This window comes from Candoia aspera, chromosome 11 (genome assembly GCF_035149785.1).
Source record: "Candoia aspera isolate rCanAsp1 chromosome 11, rCanAsp1.hap2, whole genome shotgun sequence".
NCBI classification, from domain to species: Eukaryota; Metazoa; Chordata; class Lepidosauria; order Squamata; family Boidae; genus Candoia; species Candoia aspera.
In genome coordinates, this window is record NC_086163.1 from 6,204,284 (window position 1) to 6,230,668 (window position 26,385).

General features: G+C 41.9%; 1 protein-coding gene and 1 pseudogene across 1 annotated transcript; both read left to right on the forward strand.

The window, feature by feature from the left end:
* The first annotated feature begins 343 nt into the window (after positions 1–343).
* Positions 344–26,385, forward strand: LOC134503903 (receptor-interacting serine/threonine-protein kinase 2-like). Its single transcript, XM_063312852.1, has 12 exons — positions 344–428; positions 8,007–8,181; positions 9,653–9,806; positions 11,110–11,265; positions 11,398–11,546; positions 11,789–11,838; positions 13,512–13,673; positions 14,897–14,982; positions 17,110–17,178; positions 18,046–18,187; positions 21,942–22,145; positions 23,692–26,385. Exons 2-12 carry the CDS (start codon positions 8,030–8,032, stop codon positions 23,988–23,990), a joined length of 1,623 nt encoding a protein of 540 aa, XP_063168922.1. The 5' UTR covers positions 344–428; positions 8,007–8,029; the 3' UTR covers positions 23,991–26,385.
* LOC134504202 (U1 spliceosomal RNA) lies at positions 8,361–8,515 on the forward strand (annotated as a pseudogene).

A 26,385-nucleotide genomic window follows, 5' to 3' on the forward strand; every position in this document is an offset into this window, starting at 1 on the left:
AAAACATGAAGGCTGTGACCTCTTGCCTTGGTCAAGGCACAAGAGAAACATGATCTTCTTGATATTATCAAACTTTGATAATAATGGTAGATGTTTGGAGCACCATAAGCTGCCTCAAAGTTTTCATGAATTATTGGAGTTAGTAATGAAACTAAGCAGGGATGCTGCTGGATTTCTCCCTGTTTTGGCAAATTTTACAAGATTAGTGGAAAATGAGCTGCAGCTATTAATAGGCATGAAAGAGTTACAATAATAACTTTTACAGCCTGGGGAAATTTTGGGCCTCAGTCAGCTGAAAAAAGAGGAGGAGTTATCTGGAGCAGCTGACTCATAATCATCTGAGCTTCAGGCTGCCTTGCTGATCCAATGGCTAGAAATTCTCTCTGCAAAGGTTGGCCAAGATCATTCCTGTGCTTGGATTCTTTGAGGTAAGATCCAGATCTTTCCTGCAAGGATTTTCATCTGCATTCCACAATTCAAGGAGTGAGTTGCTCTGTCTTGTTTTACGAACAGGCTGTTGGAGAGAAGCCATCCCAGTAGGGGAAATAGCAGAAGATTCATTTGGGTGTTTTACTGCTTAGAGAAGATTTTGCAAGCGTAGGTCAGGCAAAGAAACACTTTTAGGGCTTAAACAATGAACAAAAAGAATAACATCAGATTACATATTGGATTGAGGATGAAATGTAGAAATTTATACTTGCCATGCTAAGCTCACGTATGTTTTATTTATTTCTTGCCAAAATGTCTGCGTCACGTCATTTCAAATTTGGTTTGTGTTGGTTTTTACATTGACATATACAGGATTGCATTGTTGAATTATTTTTCATGGATTCTTTTTCTTATGTTCAGGAAAAAAAAATCCAGCTGATTAAAAAGGGCCTTAAAAAGCAATCAGTTTTATTCCCCTGAAGGTTTTCTTCCAGTTCTTGTTTACAGTTGGATTTGAAACAGGAACTAACCTTTTCAATCATTTTGTTTTCTAGAAAAAAAAATCAATGCGGTTGGTTCATCCCAAACTGCTTTTAGTTTTGTGGCCATTTATAGGTTGGGAAAACCAAATGAATGACTTTCTAAGTAGTAATATGAGCTGTTGATTTTTGCACAGGTGAAATCAGGAACACTTTTAACAATTGTCAACAAACACATTTCATTTCCTGTTGAGAAAAACTGCCAATTCATGGCTTGGAAAAGTTAGAATGTGGTTTGGGTATCTTAAACCATCTTTGGTCAGGAATGGGGGGTTTGAGAACATGGGATGGATCAATTCCTCTTTTTAGCTGTTTCATAAGAGGTCCTGGTTCCTGTTTCAGGTGGGGAAAGTGTTTGGATCAAGTTATTTGCTGAGCTTTGTCTTGCTTGTTTGGTGACTGTTGATGGATTATCCAAAGGTGTCTGCAGGACATGATTTTAAAAAAAGCCCCTTTTGTAAGAACTTTATTAATTTTCAAAATATAATTAAAATACAAAATATTGAATATAGAAAAGCTAGACTATACTGTAGGACTAAAGAAAAAAACATTATGAAAGTGCAAAACAGACAGAAAACAGAAACAGAAAGTGACTTCCAACATTCTCCAATACAGATATAAATCAGTTTACAAATATAATCTCTTACCATTAGTTAAACCTCAGTAGCATTATTTCTATCAGAACAAACCATTTAATCACTAAAACCCAAAATCAAAGTGTCATTTTTTTTTCTGACACAAGCAAGTAGCCTAAGAGTGGTTGCCAAGTAAAAATAAATCCAGAAACAGTATTTTCTCTTATTAACGCTGTTAACTTGGCCATTTGGGCCAGCTCCATCAGTTTAATCATCCAGTCCTCCACTGTAGGTATTTGTAGATCTTTCCATCGTTGTGCATATAAAAGTCTTGCTGCTGTAATCATGAATAAAAGCAAAGTCCCATGTTGCTTCTCCAGCTGCTTCTCCATCATGCCCAAGAGAAACAGTTCTGTTTTTTTTTTGTAAGTCCACTTTAAGAATCTCTTAAAGAATCACCTAACAATTGTCAACAAACACATTTCATTTCCTATTGAGAAAAACTGCCAATTCATGGCTTGGAAAAGTTAGAATGTGGTTTGGGTATCTTAAACCATCTTTGGTCAGGAATGGGGGGTTTGAGAACATGGGATGGATCAATTCCTCTTTTTAGCTGTTTCATAAGAGGTCCTGGTTCATATTTGATCCCAACATTTTTTGGCCTTCTCACAAAGATGATAAAAAGTTCCTTCACCAAGTCAATATGGTAGCTGACCTGTGGCTTTGGCATGCCCTCAATAAGAACCATGATAATGGTGGTGGAGGAGGAGGCGGCGGCGGAGGAGGATAGGCAGCCATCACTGAACATCTGAACTGCCCTGCCTTGAGGAGTTTAAATTCTGCCATTTAGCACAAGGAAAGCAATTAGAGGAAATGTCGGGAGTGTCCACAGAGTATGATTTAAAAAAAGTCAAGATGGTGGCTGTGATGATCCAATCGGAGCTCCACTTATTATTTGTGCATCACGGGTGCAATGCACATTAAAAATGCACCATCTCAGCCACCATATTGGCTTTTTTTTTATCATGTCCTGCAGACACCTTTGGAGAGAGAAAGAATATGCAGATGAGATGTTTAGTGTGCATCAAGGCAGCCTTTGCCAGCCTGGTTTGCTCGGGACACCAGAACCTAACTTTTCCAAGCCATGTCCTGGCAGGGTGGAGCAGAGATCAAGTGATGAACTGGGCATTGTGATGTCACAATGTACGCTTCATTGTATTTGCATCACTGTGGTTAGGTATGGATGCCTATGGCTGGGGATGCTGGGTGTGGTAGTCCTGGGCTGGCAAAAGTTGTAATAATTAAGGGTCAGGAAACTTGCGGTTTGCAGTACGGCCCCCCTGCGCCCTAAAGAATTTCTGCGGCGCACTCTGCTGCTAGATGTTACGGGAGAAGTGGGAAGGATAACAGTTTTTATTAAAGTTTCAACACTTTTTTAGGGATTTCCCCTATTTCTAAAAGGATTTTATTGTTTGTGTATGTTTTTTTTTCCCCTCCCACTTCTTGCTTTGTTTTTAGGTCTATAGTGCCCATTGTGGTTTCTTCAACAAACTTTGCTTAAAAGCTAGCTTCATGAAGTTTGCAAAGCCAGTCAGGGCTGGCCCAAAGTTACCCAACAGGTATCTTGGCTGAGTGGGATTTGACTCTTGACCGCCTCAGTCCTGATTCCATACCTTGGTTGTTATGCTTCATTGGCCTTGGGAAAACTGTGTTCCTGGCTGGAACAAGGTTCTCAAGGTTTCTGCTGGGACCTAGAGCAGCCAAGTCATCGGGAGCTTCTTTGGTATCAGTTGAGAAAATTGTGTGTGTGTGTGTGCGCCTTTGAATCAGTCTTGACTCCTGGTGACTCCCTGCAGTTGTCTTGGCAAGACATCGGAAGTGGTCTACCATTGCTTCATTCCTAGGGCTGAGAGAGGGGGACTGGCCCAAAGTCACGCAGCTGGCCTTAAAAATCTGTACTTTTTGCCATGGTGCGACTGAAATTGTTTCCAGCATTTTTTTTTCAACAGTTGATCTCCAAACACTCCATTCTGCATTCTTTGTGTGGAAAGACCATGCATGACTCTTACATGGATGCAACGATTCTGATAGCTCTAAATTAGCCTAAAGTTGGTGCCAATGTTTTGATTCACACTGTGCTCTAAATCTCAGAACGTGCCACTTTCTGGATGTGTTGTGGATGCAGCTGTGGCCAAACCTTTCAGCATTTTAGGAGAGAGTTTAAAGAGTGAAATGAAGAGAATGAAATCTCTTAAACTGCCCCCTCCAAAATGAATGAATGAATGAATGAATGAATGAATGAGGAGATTGAAAAAAATGGCCCTGCGAGTGCTCTGGGGACCACAAAAGGAGTGCTGGGTGATTTGAGGTGGCCCATAGTTAAGCTTTACTATGGACTGTTGAATAGCTCTCGGTGGTTAAATTCATTTAACATGCTAAGCACAAGGTCAGTAAACCCATGAAGACGTCAATCCTGTTTGGGCTGTAATTTTAAAAGTTGGCTAATCCACACAGTAACAGAGCTCAGACGGAGAATCTTATACGGTAGACTGAAAGGTGGTGGTGGTGGGGAATTGTCATCTTCTCAGATGTACAAATTAGGAATGTAGGATAGTCACATGTCAGTTTTAACAGGGTGATCTAAGTAGGTCAGAAGCACCCAGAATATGATCTGCAAAGCTCTAAACAGAACAGAAATTTTGGTGTGCCAGGTGCACCTTCAGTTGAGACCTATACACACATGGGGTATACCCATACCACTCTTCCATATGTGTATGTAGGAACTTGTGTTTTGAATGCAACTGTTTGCCCCAGAGTTCTTGCTTGGCTGTAGAGAACAGCACACCCAAGTTCCTTTGAAGATATGTTGCTAGGATAAGGATTTTAAAAAAGAAGGAATTCTCTCCAAGTCCATACACAAGCCATCAATGAAGATTTTTAGAGGAATGTTGGAAATTTAAAAACTGCCTTCTCCCATCGGATGCCCCTCAGATCGGTAGGTGTCGTAATTCTAAAAATTCCCAGCTCCTGTGGACAGTGATATATTTGGAGAATCTCAGATTGACAAGCAGGCTCAACCCTTAAGCAGAGACTGGGCAGTTCCATCTCGATTTAGGGTCATTGTCCCGAATGCAGTTCGATTATATAACTTTTTCCATTCCATTATTGTGAAATGTCAAAGGTTTGAGGTGAGGGTGGGGAGGGGGAAGTGGGCTGGAGCAGAAAAGCAGGAAAGAAAAATAAATATTGCAGAGAATGACTGGCCAAAATGTTTTTCATGGAAACCTCTCTGACACTGTTTTTTCTGATTTCCTTTGCTGCAAAGCTTTCTGTACAGCTAATTCCAATTAGGGAAAACAGTCCAGCTCTGGACGGAAGGTGTTCTATTTTCCCAGTGTAGAGAATACCAAGGCACCCTTCTGTTGCTCCTGAATGGTTGCTTCAAATTGTTCTTGTCTGTTGGCTTCTTGGAGTGGCGTGCTTAGTGGTGCTTCAATCCTTTCTATTTTTGGAATGTCCTCCGCCTTCATTCCCAGTGGTGCTGTGTGGGAGTTTTCTATCTCATCGCAGGCACACACCTTTGATTTCATGTTTTAAGTCTACAATGGGGGAGTGAACATCCATAATTAGTCTTCAGTTTCACTGAAATCCTGTGTCAGATCTGTGCTGCAAAAGTTGAGGCATCTCCCTGACCTGAAATTTGGGGAGTCTCTTGCTGAGCAAAAGCAAGTGTCCCATGTGCAAATGATGGCAGAGATAAGGAACATGGGACTTTCTAGATGTTGCTGCGCTACACTTCCCAACCTCCCATAGCATTCTGAACGTAGTTCAGTAACTTCTGGACGATCACAGGCTCCCCATCCCGACATCCTGCTTCAGCTGAGGTGCTTGTGAATGGCTGTGTTATATAAACAGGCTTACTTTGATTACTGAGTTGACCCATTTTGGGGATTTGCATCATATAGCACCTCATAAACTAACCAGTCAGGCTAAGCCAATCAATACATACATATATTCCATGGTTAAACCTAGCCATGCTTTGGATCAGAGATGTGGGAAAATTGGGAACATGGTGTAAACTTTTCCAGAATAAAATATTTTCTGCAGAAGTCTCCAGGGTCAAATTTTTCCCTTGGAAAATTTCCACTTCAGGCAACTTTGGCAATTTCAGGGTTGTGTGATTGCTTTCTAAGTGATTGTTCTAAAAAATTGAGAAATTATAAGGACATTTCTACTGCCTGTGATTGTTGTCTATAACCCAACATTGTTTCCAACATTCAAATTAATTTTTTTCCCCTCCCCATATCAAAGCTTTTGGTTTCTTTGTCTCTACCAGTGTTTCTCAACCTGGGCAACTTTCAGATGCGTGGACTTCAACTCCCAGAATTCCCCAGCCAGCATGAGTGGCTGGGGAATTCTGGGAGTTGAAATCCACGCATCTGAAAGTTGCCCAGGTTGAGAAACACTGGTCGATACTGTTCAAACATAAAATTGGCTAGATTTATTGTATTTACATTTCAAATAATGGAGCCCACATACCGGTGCAGACAATGGCTATTGAGATGAATATACTAATTCAAATCATACTTGGGTATAAGGGAGTCACCAGTCACAGATGGGGAAGTGAGAAGCAAGAAAATTCTTTCCTTTGTGGTCCAGAAACACAAAGGCATCCCCTTTTGTTGGCTTTCTCTTTCCTGCTGTTTGCCTTGATTAATCTGAACATTAATCAAGGAAGACAAGACAAGATTAAGAGTGATTAATACCTCTAGATAACAAAGGGTGAGCTCATCTTCTCTTACGTCTTCCTCAAATGCTCTCCTAGCTGCCAGCCCTTGTAACAGGATCAAGCTGCGGACGGTCCTTGCAAGCCCTTCTGTATATTTGCTTGGCTCTTGTGGACACCACCAGGCTGCGAATGATCCTTCCTTGGCGCTGCTGTCTGGATTGCCTCACCACCACCTCCATAGTTGCAATAGCACATATGATCCAAGTGATTTTCTTTTTAAACAAGGGGCTCTCATAATCCCTCCAAATTTAATGAGTGGAACTTGTCAGTACAACAGTGTTCCAGATGTATCTGCAGGGATATCAGTGGGGGACGGTCATGAAACCGCCATCATGCATTAACTTCTGCAGCATTTGTAAATGCTTTGTGGCTTCATGTGCGTGTACAAAAGAGATGGAGTTTGCATCACAACAGCACACACCACTTTCATTGTTTAGATGAAAGCTTCTAATCCCATGGACCCCTCTGCACTGATCATACTCTTTCATTTGAACAGGATTTTTTTTCAGAAAACCCACCTCTCTACAGGTAGTCCTCACTTTACAACCATTTGTTTAGTGATGGTTCGGACTTATGATGGTGCTGGAAAAAACGACTTACAACCAGTCCTCATGCTTATGATCGTTGCAGCGTCCCTGTGGTCACATGATCATGATTTGGGCACTTGGCAACTGGTTCACATTTATGACTGTCATGGCATCCCATGGTCATGTGATCACCATTTTCTGCCTTCCTGGCCTGCTTCTGGCAAACAAAGTCAGTGGAGAACCACGTGATTCGCTTAACAGCCATGTGGTTTGCTTAATACCCACGGTGATTTGCTTAACAACTGCTGCAAAAAAGGTTGTAAAATCGGGTCGGATTCGCTTAATGACCGCTTCGATGAGCAACTGAAATTCTGGGTCCAATTGTGGTTGTTAAGCAAGGACTACCTATATTTAGCATCTTGTGCAAGTTGCAGCCAGAAGATCTTTAACTGATGCAATTAAGCATGTCCAAACCCAGCAGTGGTTCTGCTTTCGTTTTTTTATACAATCAGCTGCAAGAGGTGGTGAACTTAAGTAAACAGGATGCCCACTTCCTCCACAGCTCCAGAAGAAAAAGACACAAATTCTGAAAGAAAAGCGTTCAGAGGTCCTTCAGCCTTGTTCTGATGCATTTCTGGTGACAATTCCAGCCTTCTGTGGCTGCTTTCCAATTGTGAAAAGCAAGCTCCCAAATTTCCACTAACGCAACATGATTGTAAGACGTCCTGATTTTTGCTAGTACAGCATTATTTCGAGTTAAAAACGCATCTTTCATTACCCTTTCTCGATGTGGCAGATGAGGCAGGTTTGCATTCCGAACAGTGATTCACGGCAAGACCTCGAGCCTGTTTGCAGTTTTTGCTGCTGTGTCTTGCATTTTAGGATCTTAATGTCACATAAGTATTTCAGTCCCTGTTTCCTTGTCTGTGCCACCTTCTTATCATCCTACTGTTCTTACATACTTTGTATTTTATTTACTATCATTTTATATAAACGTTTCATATTTGGAATTTATGATTTTAGCTGTAAAACTGTAGATTCTGCTGGTCAATGTCCACAATAAAGGCTATTCTTTCATTTTGAGCTCTTCCTTTCCCTTCCCTTCCCTTTCCTTTCCTTTCTAGTAACAACTTCCCTTCCTTTTCAGTTTCCCTTGATAAACCTCACAGAATGTCCAGGCTGGTGCCCATCATTTCCCAGAAAGATCTGGAGAACATTTCCTTGAGCAGGACAGGCTTTGGCCTCACACTCAAAGCCTTCCACGTGGCTTGGAACACAGATGTCTCCGTGAAGCTGTTGGGCAACCAGGCAGCGGAAGAGAGGTGGGTTGCCCACCTGTCCGTTGAATGGAGAGGGCTGCTAAATAGCACAGGCTGAGCTCGCTTTGGCAAGGAGTTAGAAGAAGGCTTCTGGAAGCTTACCACCTCTCTGCTCTTCTGGGAACATGCCTCTTTTTCAGGCCTCCCCAGGAGCAGGGGTGTCGGGGGGGGGTGTCAAAAAGAGTCATATCTGGCAGGGGACTACCTTGATCACGAAGGAGGTTTCCACCAGGGTGAGATTCATTTGTTGCACTCCGGGTGCGCCGATCCCTGCAATTCCCCCAAGCGTGGCTGCATCATTTGTGGTAGTGGGCGACTGTGTTCATGCTATCCCCTATGAGAAGTGTTTTAAAAAAGAAAGAAAAAACATAAAAGAAGAAAAAAGTCAAGATGGTGGCCTCAGCCATGTGATTGATGCCTCATCCCTTTTTTAAATGCATCGTGTTACATGGCTGTGGCCACCGTCTTGACTTTTTTGACCCCCATGCAGACCCCCCTGCCAAGGAGCCTGAAGAAAAGCTACTACAAGTGGTCCTTGGTTAACAACCACTCGTTCAGCGAACATTCGAAGTTACAACACACTGAATGAGCGGACTTAGGACCGGTCCTCAAAGTTGCAGCTGTTGCAGCATCCCTGTGGTCACATGACTGCAATTCTGGCACTTGGCGACTGGCACACATTTACAATGGTTGCAGCATCCCGAGGTCATGTGATCGCCATTTGTGACCCTCACAGCTGGCTTCCGACAAGCAAAGTCCCCTTTTCGGGCGAGATGGGCGGTGATGAAAATTTGAAATATAAATAAATAAACAAATAAACAAAGTCAATGCATAAGCCGGCAGAAGGTCACAAGTCATGGTCATGTGACATCTCACTTAATGACCACAGGTGGTTTGCTTAACAACCACAACCTGGACTGCCAGAACTGCCATTGTAATTTGGTGTGGTTACATGATTTTCTGCTTCACAAGCACGTCGCTTAGCAACGGAATTGCCAGTCCCAATTACGGTCATTAACCGAGGACTACCTGTATAAGGAATCAGCTCATTAAACTTACTCTACCTCTTAAAAGCGGTGACATCTTTTGTGGGGCTGCTGCAGTACTTGAGTTGTTTTAATGAATCTCAGGGAGATGATTGGACAGGGGTGTCTGCAGGAGAGGGTCAAAAAAGTCAAGATGGAGGTCACAAGTATGCAATTGAAGCTCTGCCCCCTTTTTTCATGCATCACATGCATGATGTAAATAAAAAGGGGTGAGGCTTTGATTACATCGCTATCACCATCTTGACTTTTTTAACCTCCCTGTGGTTGATCTAGCCAATCTAGTTGATCTGATGTAGCAAACAAGTAATTATAATCAAGGGGGAGTGCGGGAAATGGAGGCAAATTGCTAAGTCATTTTGCAATAGCAAATGATTTTGTCTTATTCTGTCAAAAACAGTGCGAAATGTAGATCTTCTTTACCCTTGCAGAGATTTCAAGGCCCTGCTTCAAGAAGCAGCAAAAACTCAATGTTTACAGTGTAACCACCTCTTGCCCTTGTTGGGTGTTTGCCAGTTTCAAGGATTCCTAGGGGTGGCAACAACATGGATGCACAACGGATCTCTCTGTTCACTCGTTCACGACGTAAGTCACGGAAGGCAAGAGAAAAATCCCCTTGGCCAGCTCTCCTTCAGAGTGGCTTGAAATATCAGCCAGAAAGCAATACCCGATTCTTGCAGATTGCTTTTGCAATGTGTAATTGGCTGCTGCCCACAGTACACTCTTTTTTTCTCGCTCCCCCTCCCTAATGAATATCACAAGTGAAATGCTTAACTTGGTTCAATGGGGTGGGGGTGGGTCATCCCTTCCATCAGCAGTAGATGCAAATCATATTGCCTGTGTGAGATATCATAATGGATTGGGTAATGGTAGTATTTAATTTAAGAAAAGAAGAAATTCCATATATTGGGGTGTCATTCCTCTTCATCCCTGATATATTGTTATTTTTATCACTGTTTTTTTGTGATTAATGTTTAATGTATTGTTAAGCAGGGCTCCCCAAAGTGGTCAATACTGATCCCAAGGTCAACAGGACTATCCAAGGGGTCGATAAATATCTGGTGGTCAAAAGGGAGTCAGTAAATGTCTGGGGGTCAATAAATGATGGACGGTTGATTGGGGTCAATTAATTTTGGGGATCTCTGTGGAGCTCCATGCCATTGTCTCTATTAGCAGTAATAGTACTAGTTAAAAGTAGCGTTTATTAAATTATTTTCATATAATAAATGTTTGAGGTCGATGAATGATCTGAAACTTCATGAAGAGGTTGATGAGCTAAAGAGTTTGGGGACCTCTGGTGTAAAGAGAAAGGAATTTTCACTGTTACACCTTTTTTAAAAAAAAATAAGAAAATAGTATTACAGGCTTCTTTAATCTGATCTAGTTCACAGATTTTGCTTTAATTTTGGTTTACCAAATAAGGTACACTTGACTGGGTTTGCACAATATGCTAGGCCCTATTACAGCTTAGTTTGGTGCATGAGCCAAATGTATCTGCATTTGCTCATAATGAGCCAGGTGGCTTAGCTTATTGTCAGTAGCTGTGAACAAACAGCTTGCAGTTAATTCCTTCTAAAGCAAACAAAAGGGAAGATTTGCTTTGTGTGACACCAGAATTGGCACTTAAGCTTGTTGCTTCAAAGAAGCTGCCATTCTTCTATCAAAAATAAATGTTGATTTGTCATCTTAGCATCTAAGCCATACCAAACCAGCATCTCACATGAAGCAAACCATTCTGGGTGTATTTATCTATTTTCACTAGCAGAAAGAGTGAGTAGTCCAGGATTTGTCTGCAAATCCTTAATACCTTTAATATGGAAATGTGGCCAATGTATTAAATCCGTGTTTTGATTTAAATGTATTAAGTCCGTGTTTCTCTTTTCTTCAGCGTGAACTCTATCCAGATCTGCCTCTTCCTTTAAGCATAAGGATCCTGTCGGATGTTGCCACTGGTCTAAGTTATCTTCACAATTTGGAGCCTCCTCTCCTTCACCACAATCTCAAACCTTCCAACGTGTTGTTAGATCTAGAATACAGAGCTAAGGTAGGCTTGTCAAGCATTTAGTTTTCCTCCCTTCCTTTGGACTGGCTGTCAAAATGTGGTAAAGAATTTAGCTGCACAGGGGTCTTCTTGAGTGGCGGGCCTGGTTTCATAACTGATCTTTCCATTTTGCAGATCTCAGATTTTGGCCAACCCACCTGGAGAAAACAGCAGCTAAGGACTGCTTTGCAAAACTGTAACAACAGAAGTTGCTGGGACTTGCTTTGCCTCTGCCCTGAAATCCTGCAGGGAGGTCACTTCTCACAAGAAGGAGATGTTTATAGGTGAATTTTTCTTTTAAAACAGAATCTCATGGCACCGTTTGTCAAGTGAAGCAATGGTTCGACTGTATGGCAGGGTTAGCTCACCTGGAGCCCTCCAGGCACGATGGACCATTTGCCAATGAACCCAGCCAGGATGCTTCTTTGCTTTTCCCAGTAGTTTTATATTAGATTTCAGAACTGCAGGAAGTCTTAACAGATGTTTCCAAATAACACGTGGTTTTTCTTTTCATATTTGTGCTTAGCTTTGGAATGTTGTGTTGGGAGCTCCTGAGTCGACAAAAACCACTGAAAGGTAAGGGAGCTAATAAAATGCTAAATCCAAGATAATCTTCCCTTCACTGGGTCCTTTCCTGCCTGTAATCAGACTGGGATCTTTTCTTCCCTTGCTGTGGCACAATGGAAAATATTCAGATCTCAACCCATTTAAAATTAAATGATCTATCATCATCATCATCATCATCATCATCATCATCCCTTCTGCTCTAAGTGGAGCCTTCGAAGGAATGCTGCAATGTGGCATGCTGCAAAATTGATCAAAATATGAACCAACCCTATCCTCTATCAAGAGGCCCTGTTTTTTTAGATCCTCAGCTTTCTCCTACTGCCCCCAGCAAACGTCTAGCAGGGTTCAGCAAAATGTACTGCTCTTCTAGGTTTATATAGTCCTCAGTTAATGGCGATAATTGGGACCAGAATTTCAGTCGCTAAGTGATGCAGTCATAAAGCGCAATGTCATGTGACCACCATCGCTCAACAATGGCAATCCCGGTCATTAAGTGAGGATCACGGGCCATGAAGTGAGTCCCAGGCCGCTTGCAAGCAGGCCAGCAGAGTACAAGTGACTTACTGGAGCGACTTGCAACCTTCCCTGCCAGCTTCCACTGACTTTATTTGTGAGAAGCCAGCAGGGAAGGTCACAAATGGTGATCAGGGGACCGCAGGATGCTGCAATGGTCATAAGTGTGAACCAGTTGCCAAGTGCCCAGATTGTGATCACTTGACCATGGGGGTGCTGGGCGGCTGGAACTTCAAGGAACGGTTATAAGTCCCCCTTGCTCAGCACCGTCATAACTTCGAATGGTTGCTGAATGGGTGGTCGTTAAACAAGGACTTGTGAGGATCGTGGCCCTTGCACCCTTATTATCAGTAATCCACAGTACAAGCCATTAGGATATACAAAGATTCTTTAATAAGGAGAATTGACCAGCGCTCTGTTTAAGTCACAACTGAGGCTTTGCTCCCAAAACGTTTGTGCGAGCCTGCTCCCACATTGTTCAAAACTGTTGCTGCAGTCTCTCTAATGCTGGGCTCTAATGCTCTACTTGTCTAACTACAAAACCCATGTCAGGAGGATGAATCCAGAGGCCATCAACTATTGCTTCTGGATTACTCCGTTTCTGACAGGACTACCCGTATTTCCCTCTTACGTGCTCCGGCATCTGTAACTTCACATACATTTTCCAGCTCAGCCTAAATTCAGCCTAGGAATGCATAGCAGAGGCCTGGGGGCAGTGGGGGGCAGAATCTACCTTCTCCTCTTCCTGAAGTCGGAACTGGGGAGAAATGTTCCTTTATGCGCTTTTTGGCAACACATTTGCATTGTAATCATCTGAGAATGGGATGGCTTCACTTGTTCCTGCCCCATGTCTTGCGTGTACAATGTCCGTGTGTGTGTGTGTGTGTGAGATTCCCAGAAGTCAGCCAGATTAATAATATGGAAATTGCCAAAGTATTATCTGTGGTTGCAACTTTATACACTGCATTTACAGATAAGTTCTGTGAAGAAGTGTTTAAAAAAAAAAGAAAGAAAAGACTGTTTTTTGGTTTAATGCTGCCCCCTTGTGGGTTTTTTGCTTACTTTCCCTCATGCCATTTATGTTTCAGTTCTCCAGTACAAATGTATCGGCTGTTAATAGCAGTGCTGTGGCAGCTTCAGCACAGAACTATTTTTTTTTCTTACTGTAGGAAAAAAGACTTTGCTTGAAGCCGTGGCTGGAGTCTGCAGTGGTCTGCGCCCAGGGATCGAACCGGCCTTCATACCGAGTGGCCTGCCGCATCGGAACAAGCTGGTTCGACTCATCCTTCGATGCTGGCACCAAGACCCCAGCTATCGACCAAGCGCTGCAGGTGATATTTCCCCTCTGCTCCTCTGCTGCAAAAGAGTCATTTCTTTACCTGATTAGAAATGGGGATTCCCTGCTCCTGAAAAATAGTTCTGTGTAAGATGTGTGCGAATATGTAGATGTCAGGAGCAAATGACGCAACATTTGAGCCGGACTTCTCCTGTCACATCCCTCCCCTCCCATTGGCTTCTATTCCAGCACCACTCCTTTTTATGCCTTTTCTATCTTCCTTTTCTTCCTCCTTTTCTTCTTCCTCTTCTTTTTCCTTTTCCTTTTCCTTCCCCTTCCTCTTCCTCCTTCCTTCCCCCTCCTCTTCCTCCCCTTCCCCCTTCCTTTCCTTCTCTGTCAGCCTCACAGGTCAAACCAGAGAGGAGACACAACCAGATGAGCTAATTATGGTAAAGCTGCATTAACGGAATTACATTTCAGAAGTCTGAAAGCCCAATTCTCCTGCTGTCTTCTTACCCCCAAGTAACTAGGGAGGGTCCCTTCTGAGCCTCTTTCTCCACCCGTTATGCAGCTGCAGGCTAGGCCCTCTCTTATCTGACTGTTCCTTTGGCAGCGTCTCTTTGCCCCATCTCCCAAGGACTTTCTCATATCACCATTCTCCTTCCCCTACCCTTCCTCCTCCTCCTCTCCTCCTAGGAAGGAGAAGAATCTGGTACATTGGTACATGAGGATGGAGCTAATATCATTTTATAAACTGAGTCCCTTATTTCAGAGCAGTCATTCAATTAAGAGAGAATAACACAATTAAGACAATCGTGCCCAAGCCTTGGTGGATAACAAGGACTACACGATCAAGTGGGCAAATTTTAATTCAATTTATTGATTTAGAGGCCATCCAATTCCAGATGACTCTGGGCAGCTTACATTTTCAAAGCAAGAAACAGGAAAAGGAAAAGAAACAAACATGTATGGCCAGAAAAAACAAACCCAGCACAGCAGGGGAAAAAACAACAACAGCAACAACAGACAACAAATCAGCAGTGGCTCAACACCTACTCTAGCTCCAGGCTGGGGAGCAGAGCCAGGATTTCAAAGACTTCCTGAACAACTGCAGGCTGGGAGCCGTACCATCTACCAAGGGTAGATGCCGTGATAAGAGATTTGGGGTGCTTAATAAAGAAATCAGCACCCCCTCTAAGCGAATTGGGAACAGATTGGCCGACCCTACTCTGCCTATGTGAACACTGAAACATCATTCCTGTATTTTTCTGTTGACAGAATGCAGTGCCTTTCTAAAGGATATCCTCGGTACCTTTACAAAGGAGGTGATCTCTGATGCCATCTACAATTTGATTCATGCAAAGGTGAGCCAATAAAGTTTTTGGGATCCTGCATTGCTTGGCTGTGGATCATTTGTCTTCAAAAGCACCGTTTAAAAAAGGCTTTGTTACAAAATCCTCTGAGTATGGCTGGTTTAATGATGATCTCCTTTGGTGCTTGTAATATGTCGTCGCACAGGATCTTCTACTGCAGTTACAGAGGCATTTTTCCCCCTCTTGAGCATGAGAAATTAAATCAAGCTCTTTTAGAAGTACAGAGTGTTGGGTAGAGCTACAGGATGAGATTTCTTTACTATTGTCTGTTGTTCTACCTTTTTTTCAGTGGCTAGATTCATACATTGCTCCATAATGTGTTTTGTTGGCCTTTGGCTTCTGACTTAGCCTGGAGTGCAAAAACAGTTATGATTTATACATTAAACCATGGTTAAAGAAACCATGGCACAGTACAATGCAGTACGATTCAAGAGCATGTAAGAGTATATCAAGGCTTGTACTCAGTTTCCCAATTTTTTTTTAGATTTTTTATCCTGCCTTTATTATTTTTTTATAAATATCTCAAGGTGGAGAACATACCTAATGTTCTTTCCTCCTCCTATTTTCCCCACAACAACAACCCTGTGAGGTGGGTTGGGCTGAGAGAGAGGCACCAGCCCAAGGTCACCCAGCCAGCTTTCATGCCTAAGGTGGGACTAGAACTCACAGCCTCCTGGTTTCTAGCCTGGTGCCTTCACCACTAGACCAAACTGGCTCTCAATCAGAAGATTTAGCTTTTTCCAGCTACAGGGGATCTACTGTAGCATCTGCTGAGAACTGATCTACAAAAGAAGAAATAGATTTTTGATGATGATGATGATGATGATGATGAAGATTAATTAAATTTATCTGCTGCCTGACTCCCAGATAGCAACCTGGAGATATATATCTACGTAAGATTAATTTAGTTAACCTAATCTATCCCCTACAAGTTTTATTCATGTGATTTTAAATAGAAACCAAACCTTACATGTAACAATAAATTAGAACTTTTCAGAACTGGGTTTACCAGGAGCAAGCCATGGTGGTCAGCCCCTCCATTTGACTCTTCCTTCAGTGGGAGGGGCTAAAAAACCAGGAAGCCCTCCCCGCTTCTTTGTTGTGCATTCAAGTGAACCAGGAGTTCTGGTTTCTCCCTGCCAAACACGCCAATATCATAAGTCAAGAAATACCATGGTGGTGACTGGCAGTTGCTTGATATATAGGTCTGGGTGGGAGGGTTGAAAACCAAGGGGCTAAGGGAAGGGCTGTCTTTCTCCAAACTGTCTATAGATGTTCTGAGTTGGACTGAGCCACTCTACAGAGGGGGCACGTCAGGGGGGTCCAAAAAGTCAAGATGGTGGTGGCAACCACATAATGTATGCAAAAAAGGAGCTGGGCCTTTTTTTGTGTAAGGTTGTGGCTGTCTTGGCTTGTTCAGCAACTCCCCTCCCCTTCCTCCCCCAATGAGTCTGACTATTTTCTTATACTTAGTTTGGTTAAAATAAGATAAAAGGATGTGTCAAGTAGCCAATCGCTTCAGTAGATGTTGGAATATGGCGAGGTGTGAGTGGGTAAGCAAGTGATGGTTGGCCGTGACTTGCTACATCATCTGATACCTCCCTCATGGATAAGCCTGTTGACCCTGATTGACTGATAATTAATTATGTTTATAGGCTGCTTTTCCACCAAGAAATCAAGGTGGCTTCTGTGGGAATCTCCCTTCCTTTTATCCTTATCACAGCAACCCTGTGAGGTAGGCAGGGGTGAAAGAGAGTCACTGGCCTAAATTTCCATGGCAAAGGCTTCAACCTGAGTCTAAACCACTATATAGGCTCACTGCTTTAGATAAGGAGAGTCAGTTTTTTATTCAGAGAGCACGGTGTTGAATATAATAATATGACAGGCCTCCGAGTTTTGTTTTTGAAAACATTTAGACAAAGAGGAAAAGGGTTGCATGTCCTGAAATATAAACAGGATTTTAATGAATCCTGTTTACACTTGCAGTGAAGCAACGGATGAAATTACAATATGTTCTCTGAGAAACAGAAGTCGTTCATTATTTTTTTTAGTAGCTCTGATGTTTAAGATGGTCGCATCTTCCCTTACATGATTTCATAGTGTCCCTTTGTCTTTCAGGAATGTGCAATTAATGCTGCAAAAGGTCCGGTTTCTCACATTCTTGAAACAGGAATGCGCAATTTAGAGGTGAGTATAGATGGCTTAGGAGTGTAAGTTGTCTTGTATTATATTTAACCATAGTCCCTTATACAGGTAGTCCTTGACTTATGACCATTTGTTTAATGACCATTCAAAGTTACGGCAGTGCTGGAAAAAGTGACTTGTGACTGGTCCTCACACTTACGACTGTCACAGCCTCCCTGCAGTCACATGATCAAACTTTGGGCACATGGCAACTGGCATGAATTTATGATGGTTGTAGCATTCCAGGGTTACATGATCACCATTTGCGACCTTCCCAGGGGGCTTCCAACAAGCAAAGTCAATGGGGGAAGCCAGATTTGTTTAACGACTACATGATTCCCTTAACAGCTGCAGCAAAAAGGGTTGTAAAATCAGGCACAACTCACTTAATGACTGCATCACATAGTGACAGAAGTTCCAGTCCCCATTGTGGTCATAAATTGAGGACTACCTGTATTTCAGTAGCAGGGGTATCCTCAGGAGGAGTAAAAAAAGTCAAAATGGTGGCTGCAATCAAAGCCTTGCCTCTTTTTGTAAAGGGAGTGGGTTCCCAGGGGTTTAATGAGTTTGAGTGAACACAGATGATTTTCCAGCATAACAATCTTTTTCCTGTGATAGCAAATCAAATATGGTGCTAATCCAACCCAAATATATGTACAAAACTCACTATTTTGGGGATTAAATATTCTGGAAAATACCTGAATGTTCATTTTTTTGGGTGTGTGGAACATGCTGATGTGGCCATTTTCACAGCGGCCAGGAGTTTTCTAGAAGTAAATCTTCTTGAACAGGAAGTGTGCAGCTGTACAAAGAGAACAATTTGGTTGGTATTGTTATTGCAAATAATGGTGTTTCTCATTGCTTTTATAGATTATCTGCCCTCAAAAGAACAATGTGCTCAACAAGAAAATCATGTTAAAACCGCAGAGCTTGTCATGTGATGTGGAAAGTCCAGGGAATAACGTTAACCAGACAATCCTTGTCAGCAGTAAACCTCAAGAGACAGCATTTGGTAATGTTTTTATTAGCTCTTAAATCAGTTTAAATGGGAGCTGTTGCTTCTAAGCAAGACTGCAGTGAGATTGGGGAAAATAACAGAGCCATGATACAGCCCTGATTCAGCAAGACATTGACAATTATATGAAGAGAGCATGGTTTGTGAATATGGGCGCATATTAGTGTGAGTCCTCCTTGTGGTGAAATGGAACCAGATGGAGCATCATGATTAACTTTCATTGTTTGGAAAATGGAAAATGAACTATCCTCAAATACTAACCATGTGCCTAAAATAGTATAACAGTGAACCTATTGTAAGAGTGAAACAGAAATTAAAACAGAAGATTGTCTACAACGAAAGAATGAATGGGGTGGGAAGGAAGAGCAAGCCCTGTTGTGGATTTGGCCAACCAGTTTTGCAAACCAGATACAGGTAGTCCTTGCTTAACGACCACAATTGGGATTGGCATTTTGGTTGCTAAGTGAAGCAGTCATTAAGTGAATCCAACCCAATTTTAAGACCTTTTTGCGGTGGTCATTGTTGAATCACCGCAGGTGTTAAGTGAACCACATGGTCATTAAGTGAATCACACAGTTTTCCATTGATTTTGCTTGCCAGAAGCTGGCCAGGAAGACTGAAGATGGTGATCACATAACCGTGGGGGACACTGTGACTGTTGTGTGAGGACCAGTTGTAAGTCAGTTTTCCCAGCACTGTCATAAGTCCAAACCATCACTAAATGAATGGTTGTTAAACGAGGACTACCTGTAAGCAACTGTAAAGAACAACAATAATGATTAGACCATGTGTCCTAACAGCCAGGAACCACGCTGAGACAAGGAACAGGTCTCTAGTGTTTTATTGTTGCTACATAACAGGGAAATCCTAACAAACTGAAGAAGCATGGGAAAAACCCAGACATATAAACCCTAAAGGTTAAGGCGGTCCCGATCTGTGTCTCTTTGAATGGCTGCCCAATTCCTCAGTGCTACGCATGCGCTTAACAGTCTGGATGGGACCCCCCTGCTCGCCATCCTTACTCATGACACCATGTCTATCCTTGTTGACTTGAATCATCAAAGAATTGAGTTCAAAATGTCATTGGCAGAACCCCAGATTCTACATCCTAATTAGGCTGGTAAACCTTTAAACAGACAAATTTTGAATTTAAGATATGGGGCCAGGCTAATACCCAGAAATCAAGATCCCAAAAAGTATATCCCCTTTTCCTTTAGCCAAAGAATGGCCATAATGTACAACATCCTTCCTTTGGGTGATCAGATACCAAATGCTCTTCTTTAGTTGGCTTTAGTTGGCTCTGTTGCTCAACCGTTGAACTCAAGTGAGTTCAACCCGAGTCTCTAGTTGAAACCTGACTGCCTTGCCCTGTAAGTTATTTTTCTAACAGGATTGTGGCATGTCAGCAGGATGTAAGACAAGTCTGAACAAACAAAGCTGGAGTTTGAAGGTCACCCTAGAGTTGCTTCCCATCTGATTTGTCCCTTACTCTATTTTTAAGGTTAGATCAGGAACACATAATTTTTTTGTGTAGGTGCAAAAAAGTACATTCAGGAAATCTCTCCAAAGCTTATTCAAACATCTTTGGTGATTCCATATGCAGGTATGGGTTGGACTGCTTCATCCAAGACATCAAAAAAATCTGAGGGAAAAAGGTCCAAAGAAGAACCTAATCTGAAAGATCACGATATTTCTCTAATGTAATTTATAGGAGAGAAATAGATTTGGGAATTAAGGTGTGTGTGGGGGGGTTTCTTTGAAACAGAACAGAAAAGGAAAAAAGAAAATAAAAAAAGGAAAAGGAAAAAGAACAAAAATTATATACAGTATATGAGGGCTTCTCATGCATAAATGCAGGTATATAGTTTCACGCAACCATGTCAGTAAAGAATGACCATATTTCATTACAATCATCCATTCATAATCCTCATTTGTAAGCCACACATTCATAAATTGGAAGCAACATCAGGTGAGCCAAGTTTTTTGTTTGAAGTATTGACAAAATAAGTATAGTAAACATAAGAAAGATTGCTTTCTTTAGGAACATAGAAAACAGTGCTCCAGAATATTAGATGTGGCTTCTCTTTTTTTACATAGAAAGCAAGTCCTTATTGCTGCAAAGTAAACCTGATATTGCCCATTTTTGACCTTCTCTCAGAAAATAGAGGAAAAGCTGGAAAATATAACCTTGATCTGGGGAGAGAGCTTCAGTATTATTGGTTGGCTCTTTCAGGGCGGTATAACATATTCCATGGCTTTCCCCGATGTCCATGATGGCTGGTAATGCATCACAAAGATGCCAAGTGGGGGAAGGCAGATAAATGATAACAATGAAGGCAGTTATCTGAGTATCAATACTCAGCACTATCCATCAAGAAGTAGTATTAGCCATGAGTTTTGCAGGTTATTAACATATGCATATGAGGCCTGAAAACACTGCTTGCAAACATCTTCCCTGTCACTGACTTTGGGGTTCAGCAGATCTTCTCCCAGAAAAGGAGAAGAAAGGAAAGCAAGCTAGAGTGAAACGTCAATTGGGTGGGCCTTGGTTTAGCAGACTTTGCATTCAACAGATCAAATTTTGGTGGTGATTATGTCACTGGTGTCCATTTAGATTGTGGGTATGCTATCACTGCTCACCTAGCAGTTCGAAAACATGCAAATGTGAGTAGATCAATAGGTACCGCTTCGGCGGGAAGGTAACGGCGTTCCGAGTCGTCATGCTGGCCACGTGACCCGGAAGTGTCTATGACAACGCCGGCTCTAAGGCTTAGAAACGGAGATGAGCACCGCCCCCTAGAGTCGGACACAACTGGACTTTACGTCGAGGGAAACCTTTACCTTTACCTATGCTATCATTATGCCAGTTGATGCAAAGGTCATCCTGCCAATGACGTAAATTGGTGCAAGTGATGTCATTTGTGTTGTTTGTGTCATGATGCCATTGTGCTTATGGTATACATCACCACAAGGATGTTCTCTTGCATTTAATGGACATTTGTGAATAATGGACACTTCTCCCCCCCAGTTAAAAATGAGGTTTCACTGTAATACCCAGCCAGCTCTGGTTCTCTGCAGGACAACAGGGGTGGTGGATAGAATCTTGTTGATTCCTCCGGTCTTCTTTCTGCAAAGATGCCACTCTTTTGATCCAGCTTTCCCCTTTCAGAGCTTGCATGATAGCTAAAATTTCAGGAACCCGGAGGAGAGGTTTCCTCCAGCGTGCAAACAGATTGCCTGCCAGCTCTTGTTCAGGTGCAGCATTTCCAGCTGAAAATCACATTTTGAGCAGTTTCTCCTGTCCAGCCATTGAGATGGAAGTTAGCTCAGCTGCTGAAGAGAAAGAATGGACTATACAGCATTAATCTAGTTGTAATTAATATTATATGGATTTTTAAAAAGTTTTAGGTTTTATCGCTATTTTATAATTCATCACAATTACATCACTATTTTGTCACTATTATATTTCCTTCGTTCCTTTCTTAGTTTTTGTCTTCTCAGTTGTTGTGATTGTGAAGTTATAATCTTTTAGCTACACCATGGGTGCTTTGATTTTTTTCTTATATTATATATGGCGGAAGCCACCGAGAATCTTTGACTGGGGTGGTTATAAATCTAAAAAACGAACTCTTTATAAAGTATCCCATGCCTTATTTGGTATGAACAGAACTGAATGAACTTTCTACCATTTCCATTACCAGTAAAACAACTCATGTATCACTTCCTTGGTTTCTGGCATTCCTTCTTGCAGGTCCATCTGTATGTGCTAGCAATGGATCAAGCCCACCATCCATCGTTCTTTCACCTCATTCAAAGACAAGCAAAAATAAAACTTCGACATTTAGCAGTGAGTCCAAAGGTCATCAGCCACCGTTTCCGCAAAAAGTGCAAGAACCAGACTGTCATCCTTCTTACAAAAACTATCCAAACCATTGGCCTGACAGCACATTAATAGGTGAGAATTAAAATTAAACCAGGTTTGTGGGTAGGAACAATACATTCCATTTTAATTCGTTCGTTAAGAAAACCACTGGCAGGGTAATATTCATTTTATTGTGCTTGGTTTCCAATGTGCTAAATCATAATACAGTTTATTTAGTTGTGGTTTAACATATTACACAACCTCAGTGTGGTTTATAAATCATAGTTTATAGCTTAGTATGTGTAAAGCCAGCCAACTGTGATTTATTATTCAACAAACTGTTGATAAAAGCATGGCTTAGTGCAATGTGTGAATCCCATGGAAAGAGGACACAGCTGTGCTCATACAAAATACTATGCCAGGGTTAGTACAACAGTGGCTTATTGAATAAAATGCCATTGGCTAGTTTTCCAGGAGTTTGATGGCAAGACTGAGGCAAAGCAGCAGCTGGGATTCTCTCTTTTGGAAAATATAAAATCCAATGGTTAGGGTTAGGGTAAGGGTCAGTTCCGCTAGTCATCGTAATCACTGTTGTCTTGCGGTCTTTTAGGCAGCCATCCCTAAGCAGAATGATGCAAAATGTGTGTTTTGGCATCACGATACACCTCTGCTCTTTTGTATATGCCTCATAACATCAATTGCCAGTAGCTAATAAGAGAGTTTGGTATTGCAATGCACATTTTGTCCCTTGTCCCCCTGAAAGTGCCTATGATTCATCTCACCCCGTAAAATTCTGGTTTAATCTTAGAACCATTAACAACCAAAACATGGATTATACCCCAAGACACCACACAATTCTCTGTGTGAGTGTGCATGTATAAGAGGGGCATACTTGTTCTGTATACTGATCTCAGGCCTCCCTTAGGCTGGGTGACTTTGAGCCTCAACCTAACCAACCTCACAGGGTTGTTGTTGTAGGGAAAATAGGAGGCAGGAGTATTGGATATGTTCACCACCTTAAGTTATATAAGAAAAGTGGGATAAAACAATAATAATAAGATATTATTAATATAATTATAGTATAGTATATTAATATTATAATATTATAATATATATTATCATATTAATATATTATACTATAATTATATTAATAATATCTTCTTGTTTCTTATATTATAAAATATAAGTAGAACAACTGTGGCAAAATAAAGCAAAGATAGTCCCAATAGTAATAGGTGCCTTGGGTGCAATCCCAAAACCTGGAGCACCCCTTGAACACCATCGGCATTGACAAAATCACCATCAGTCAATTGCAAAAGGCAGCTTTACTTGGAACAGCTGACATCCTGCCACAATACCTTTAATATTATTAAACAACAACATCTGCCTATCCCAGGTCCTTGGGAAGGACTTGCTCGGTGGACGAAAATGCCAAATCTGGTCTCAACATCTGGCTGACTGTGCAACGAACCATAATAATAATAATCTCTTTATTTTAGGAGGGTCTTTCAGTTATGAATGGTCTAGGGAAGGGATAGTTCTTCCCCAGTTGCAAATTCTCGACATAAAATGGCTCACGAAGGGTCCCGGAAATGTCCAATGCTTGCATTTTCACCGTGTATGCTCTGCTGCATTCCAGGTCCAGGCTGCAAAGAAATGAACTGTTCCACCCTAGCCCTCGGGCGAGAAACCATCTTAAGCTCCATGACGGAAGGGCGTTTGAACCACCTTTTGGATGTCTTGCGTGCCCAGCAGCTCTTATCCAGGGTGGATTACGAAATGATCATGTCACGCCCGACTTTGTCAGGCCGGACCCGTGCTTTGATTGACACGTGCCTGGGTCTGGGGGAGCAGGCTGCCAAGACGGCGGTGGCTGTGCTGTCCAGCCGAAAAGGCAGCCTTGTGCTGCGAAGGCTCCAGATGAACCCGGTGAATTAAACGCTGCGTCTCGATGTGGTTTGTTCAGCTGTGCAGGAACACCTTGCGTTACTTTCCAGCGATGTCCGTCCTCTTAAAAATAAATAAGTAAATAAATACCAGGATTAGATGAGGAGAACGGGCTGCCCACTGCCTGAAGGAAAAGCATCAATCTTTGCTAGTGCTGGCATGATGTTTTCATACGGTGCAAAAGTGGATTGAGGAGCTGTGGGAAATGAAAAGGCATTTAAGGACAGAGCTTTCCCAGTAAACCACTGGGAGAAAAGGCGATGTTGCCAATGGCTGTTGGCCCTTCAAGCAAGACTTAAGGCAGTTGGTCCATCTTCTGGAGCAAATTAACCGTTTGGTTCTCTCCATTCTGAAATCAAGGCTGCATGAAGCGAGAGAGGTTCAGAATTCAGATTTTTCCCAGATGAGGAATGTGGATGCTCAATACTCAGATGGGATTACTAATCTGCAGTGGCTCAGAGAATTATGGGAAACTATGTTGGTCATCTCACAACTGTGAATTTAAACTAGTTTGGTGCTGGGAGATCTCCTAGAAGTTATGAATGAACAAATTGTTTAAAGATTTGTGTGTCGTCTTTCAGTAAAGGTAAACACGTACATGTGAAAACGGTGTCCGTTTTTTAATTTCCAAAATCATACAATTCAGAAAATAAACTCTAAACTGGGTTCATGCATTTTGTTCAGCCAACTTTCTTTAACCATGGTTTTTCTGAATATACCACAATAGACTAGGTTTGCCAAAAAAAACCCCAAACCATAAGCCATAGCTAACAAGCCACAATGTTGGTGCTAGACCCAATCCAAATTAACTCCATTATGCCCTAAAGTGTTGTGTTTTAGTTTAATGTATGGTTTATTGATGAGTCAAATGACCATATCAAATCTAATGTGTTGTGTAAACCAGGTCTGATAACTGGATCCAGGCTAAGTTAGTTGCCCTGAGGTCCTTTTACAACCACCAGGGAAGTTAATCATGCCTAAAATTAAACCCACTGATTGAAATAGCAACTGGATCTGAAACTTATTAATAAAATAACTGTAACTGAAAGGTCATTAAACTCTTAGGAAGAGTTTCTTAAAAAGACCTCAGGATAAAAATACTGTGCATGACAACTTGGAAATATGATAAAATAAAATTGTATAAATGAGGCAGGATAATTCCACAATAATTTGTCTGGAAGTATCCTGGTAAATTGCCATGGTAACCTGAGAGCCATTGTGGTGTAGTGGCATAGGGCCTGGACTAGGGAGTGGGGAGACCCAGGTTCTTGTCCCCACAAAGCCACAGAAGCTCATTGGCTGACTTTGGGCCAGTCCCTCCCACTCAGCCCAAGAGCCAATCAGGTATAGTGGGGAAGGTGCTGGACTAGGGGAATTCTGGGAGTTGAAGTCCACACATCTTCAAGTTCCAAGATTGAGAATCACTGCTGTAAAATCTTAAACTGTAGCAAAATAAAGTTCTAGCAGGTTATAGAAGGAATGACAGAAGTCCTTCCCTTTTAAAGTCTTTTTTAATGGCTCTGAGCCACACCAATGTTATATCCGGGCTTCTAAACCTGTGCGTACTTTTATAAATGTAGACCGCCTGGTGCGATTCAGTGCAGAACCGTTTGGCATTACATTAATGGGCACTATAAATGACTATGGTTTTGCCTTTATTTCTCTTTCATTGGTGGGACTCATGCATTTAACAACTAAAACATCAAACTCCAGCAACAGACCTTTTCCTCATTAACTGAATTCCAGGAGAAAATCAGCAGATGTCTGGAGATACAAAATGCCTGACAGGAAAAAAGAAAAAAAAATCTTTGCTGGCACAGGGAGAACCATGCTTGCATAAATAGAGCATCCAAGTTGTTAAACAGCATTTCTAAAACAGCTTTGCCACATCTGGTGCCCTCCAGATGTGGGGATCTTCCAACTCCCACTGTTCTGCCTGTAGGTAGAACTGAATTCTGCAAACTTATTTGTAGGGGATCAGGCTGTGGAAGGCTAGCAACGATATCACTGAATTAATATTATGTGGCAGAGTGCAGATGTGTCATTCTTGTTTTCATGCTTATATCCATCACCAGTTATACTTTCCCGCAGGGCAGTGAGGAATTGGCAAGTTCATGTCCAATTTTCTTAAACCTCCATGTTCCTGTCAAGATGGAACTTCTTAGGTTGCTGCAAGCAATGATTTCAATATGCAAAAGGAGTGGGCCTTCGATTGCGACACCAAGCCCATCATCTTGCAGATGTTGACACCCCCCCACACCCCAGCTGCCCTGTAATTCATTGAGCAAGTGTATAAGGGAGGGAAGGACTAAAGTATAGGGAAAGATTTTTAACCCAGATATTCTCTTGTGAGACTTAGGAATGCTGTGACTATTTGATCAAAAGC

What these genes read in the sequence shown, in the direction of transcription:
- LOC134503903 (XM_063312852.1), top strand. Translation starts at nt 8,030, where the DNA reads ATGTCCAGGCTGGTGCCCATCATTTCCCAGAAAGATCTGGAGAACATT. An exon ending in AACCAGGCAGCGGAAGAGAG is followed by an intron (nt 8,182 to 9,652) that starts GTGGGTTGCCCA and finishes TTACCCTTGCAG; the next exon opens with AGATTTCAAGGCCCTGCTTC. An exon ending in CTATCGACCAAGCGCTGCAG is followed by an intron (nt 13,674 to 14,896) that starts GTGATATTTCCC and finishes TTCTGTTGACAG; the next exon opens with AATGCAGTGCCTTTCTAAAG.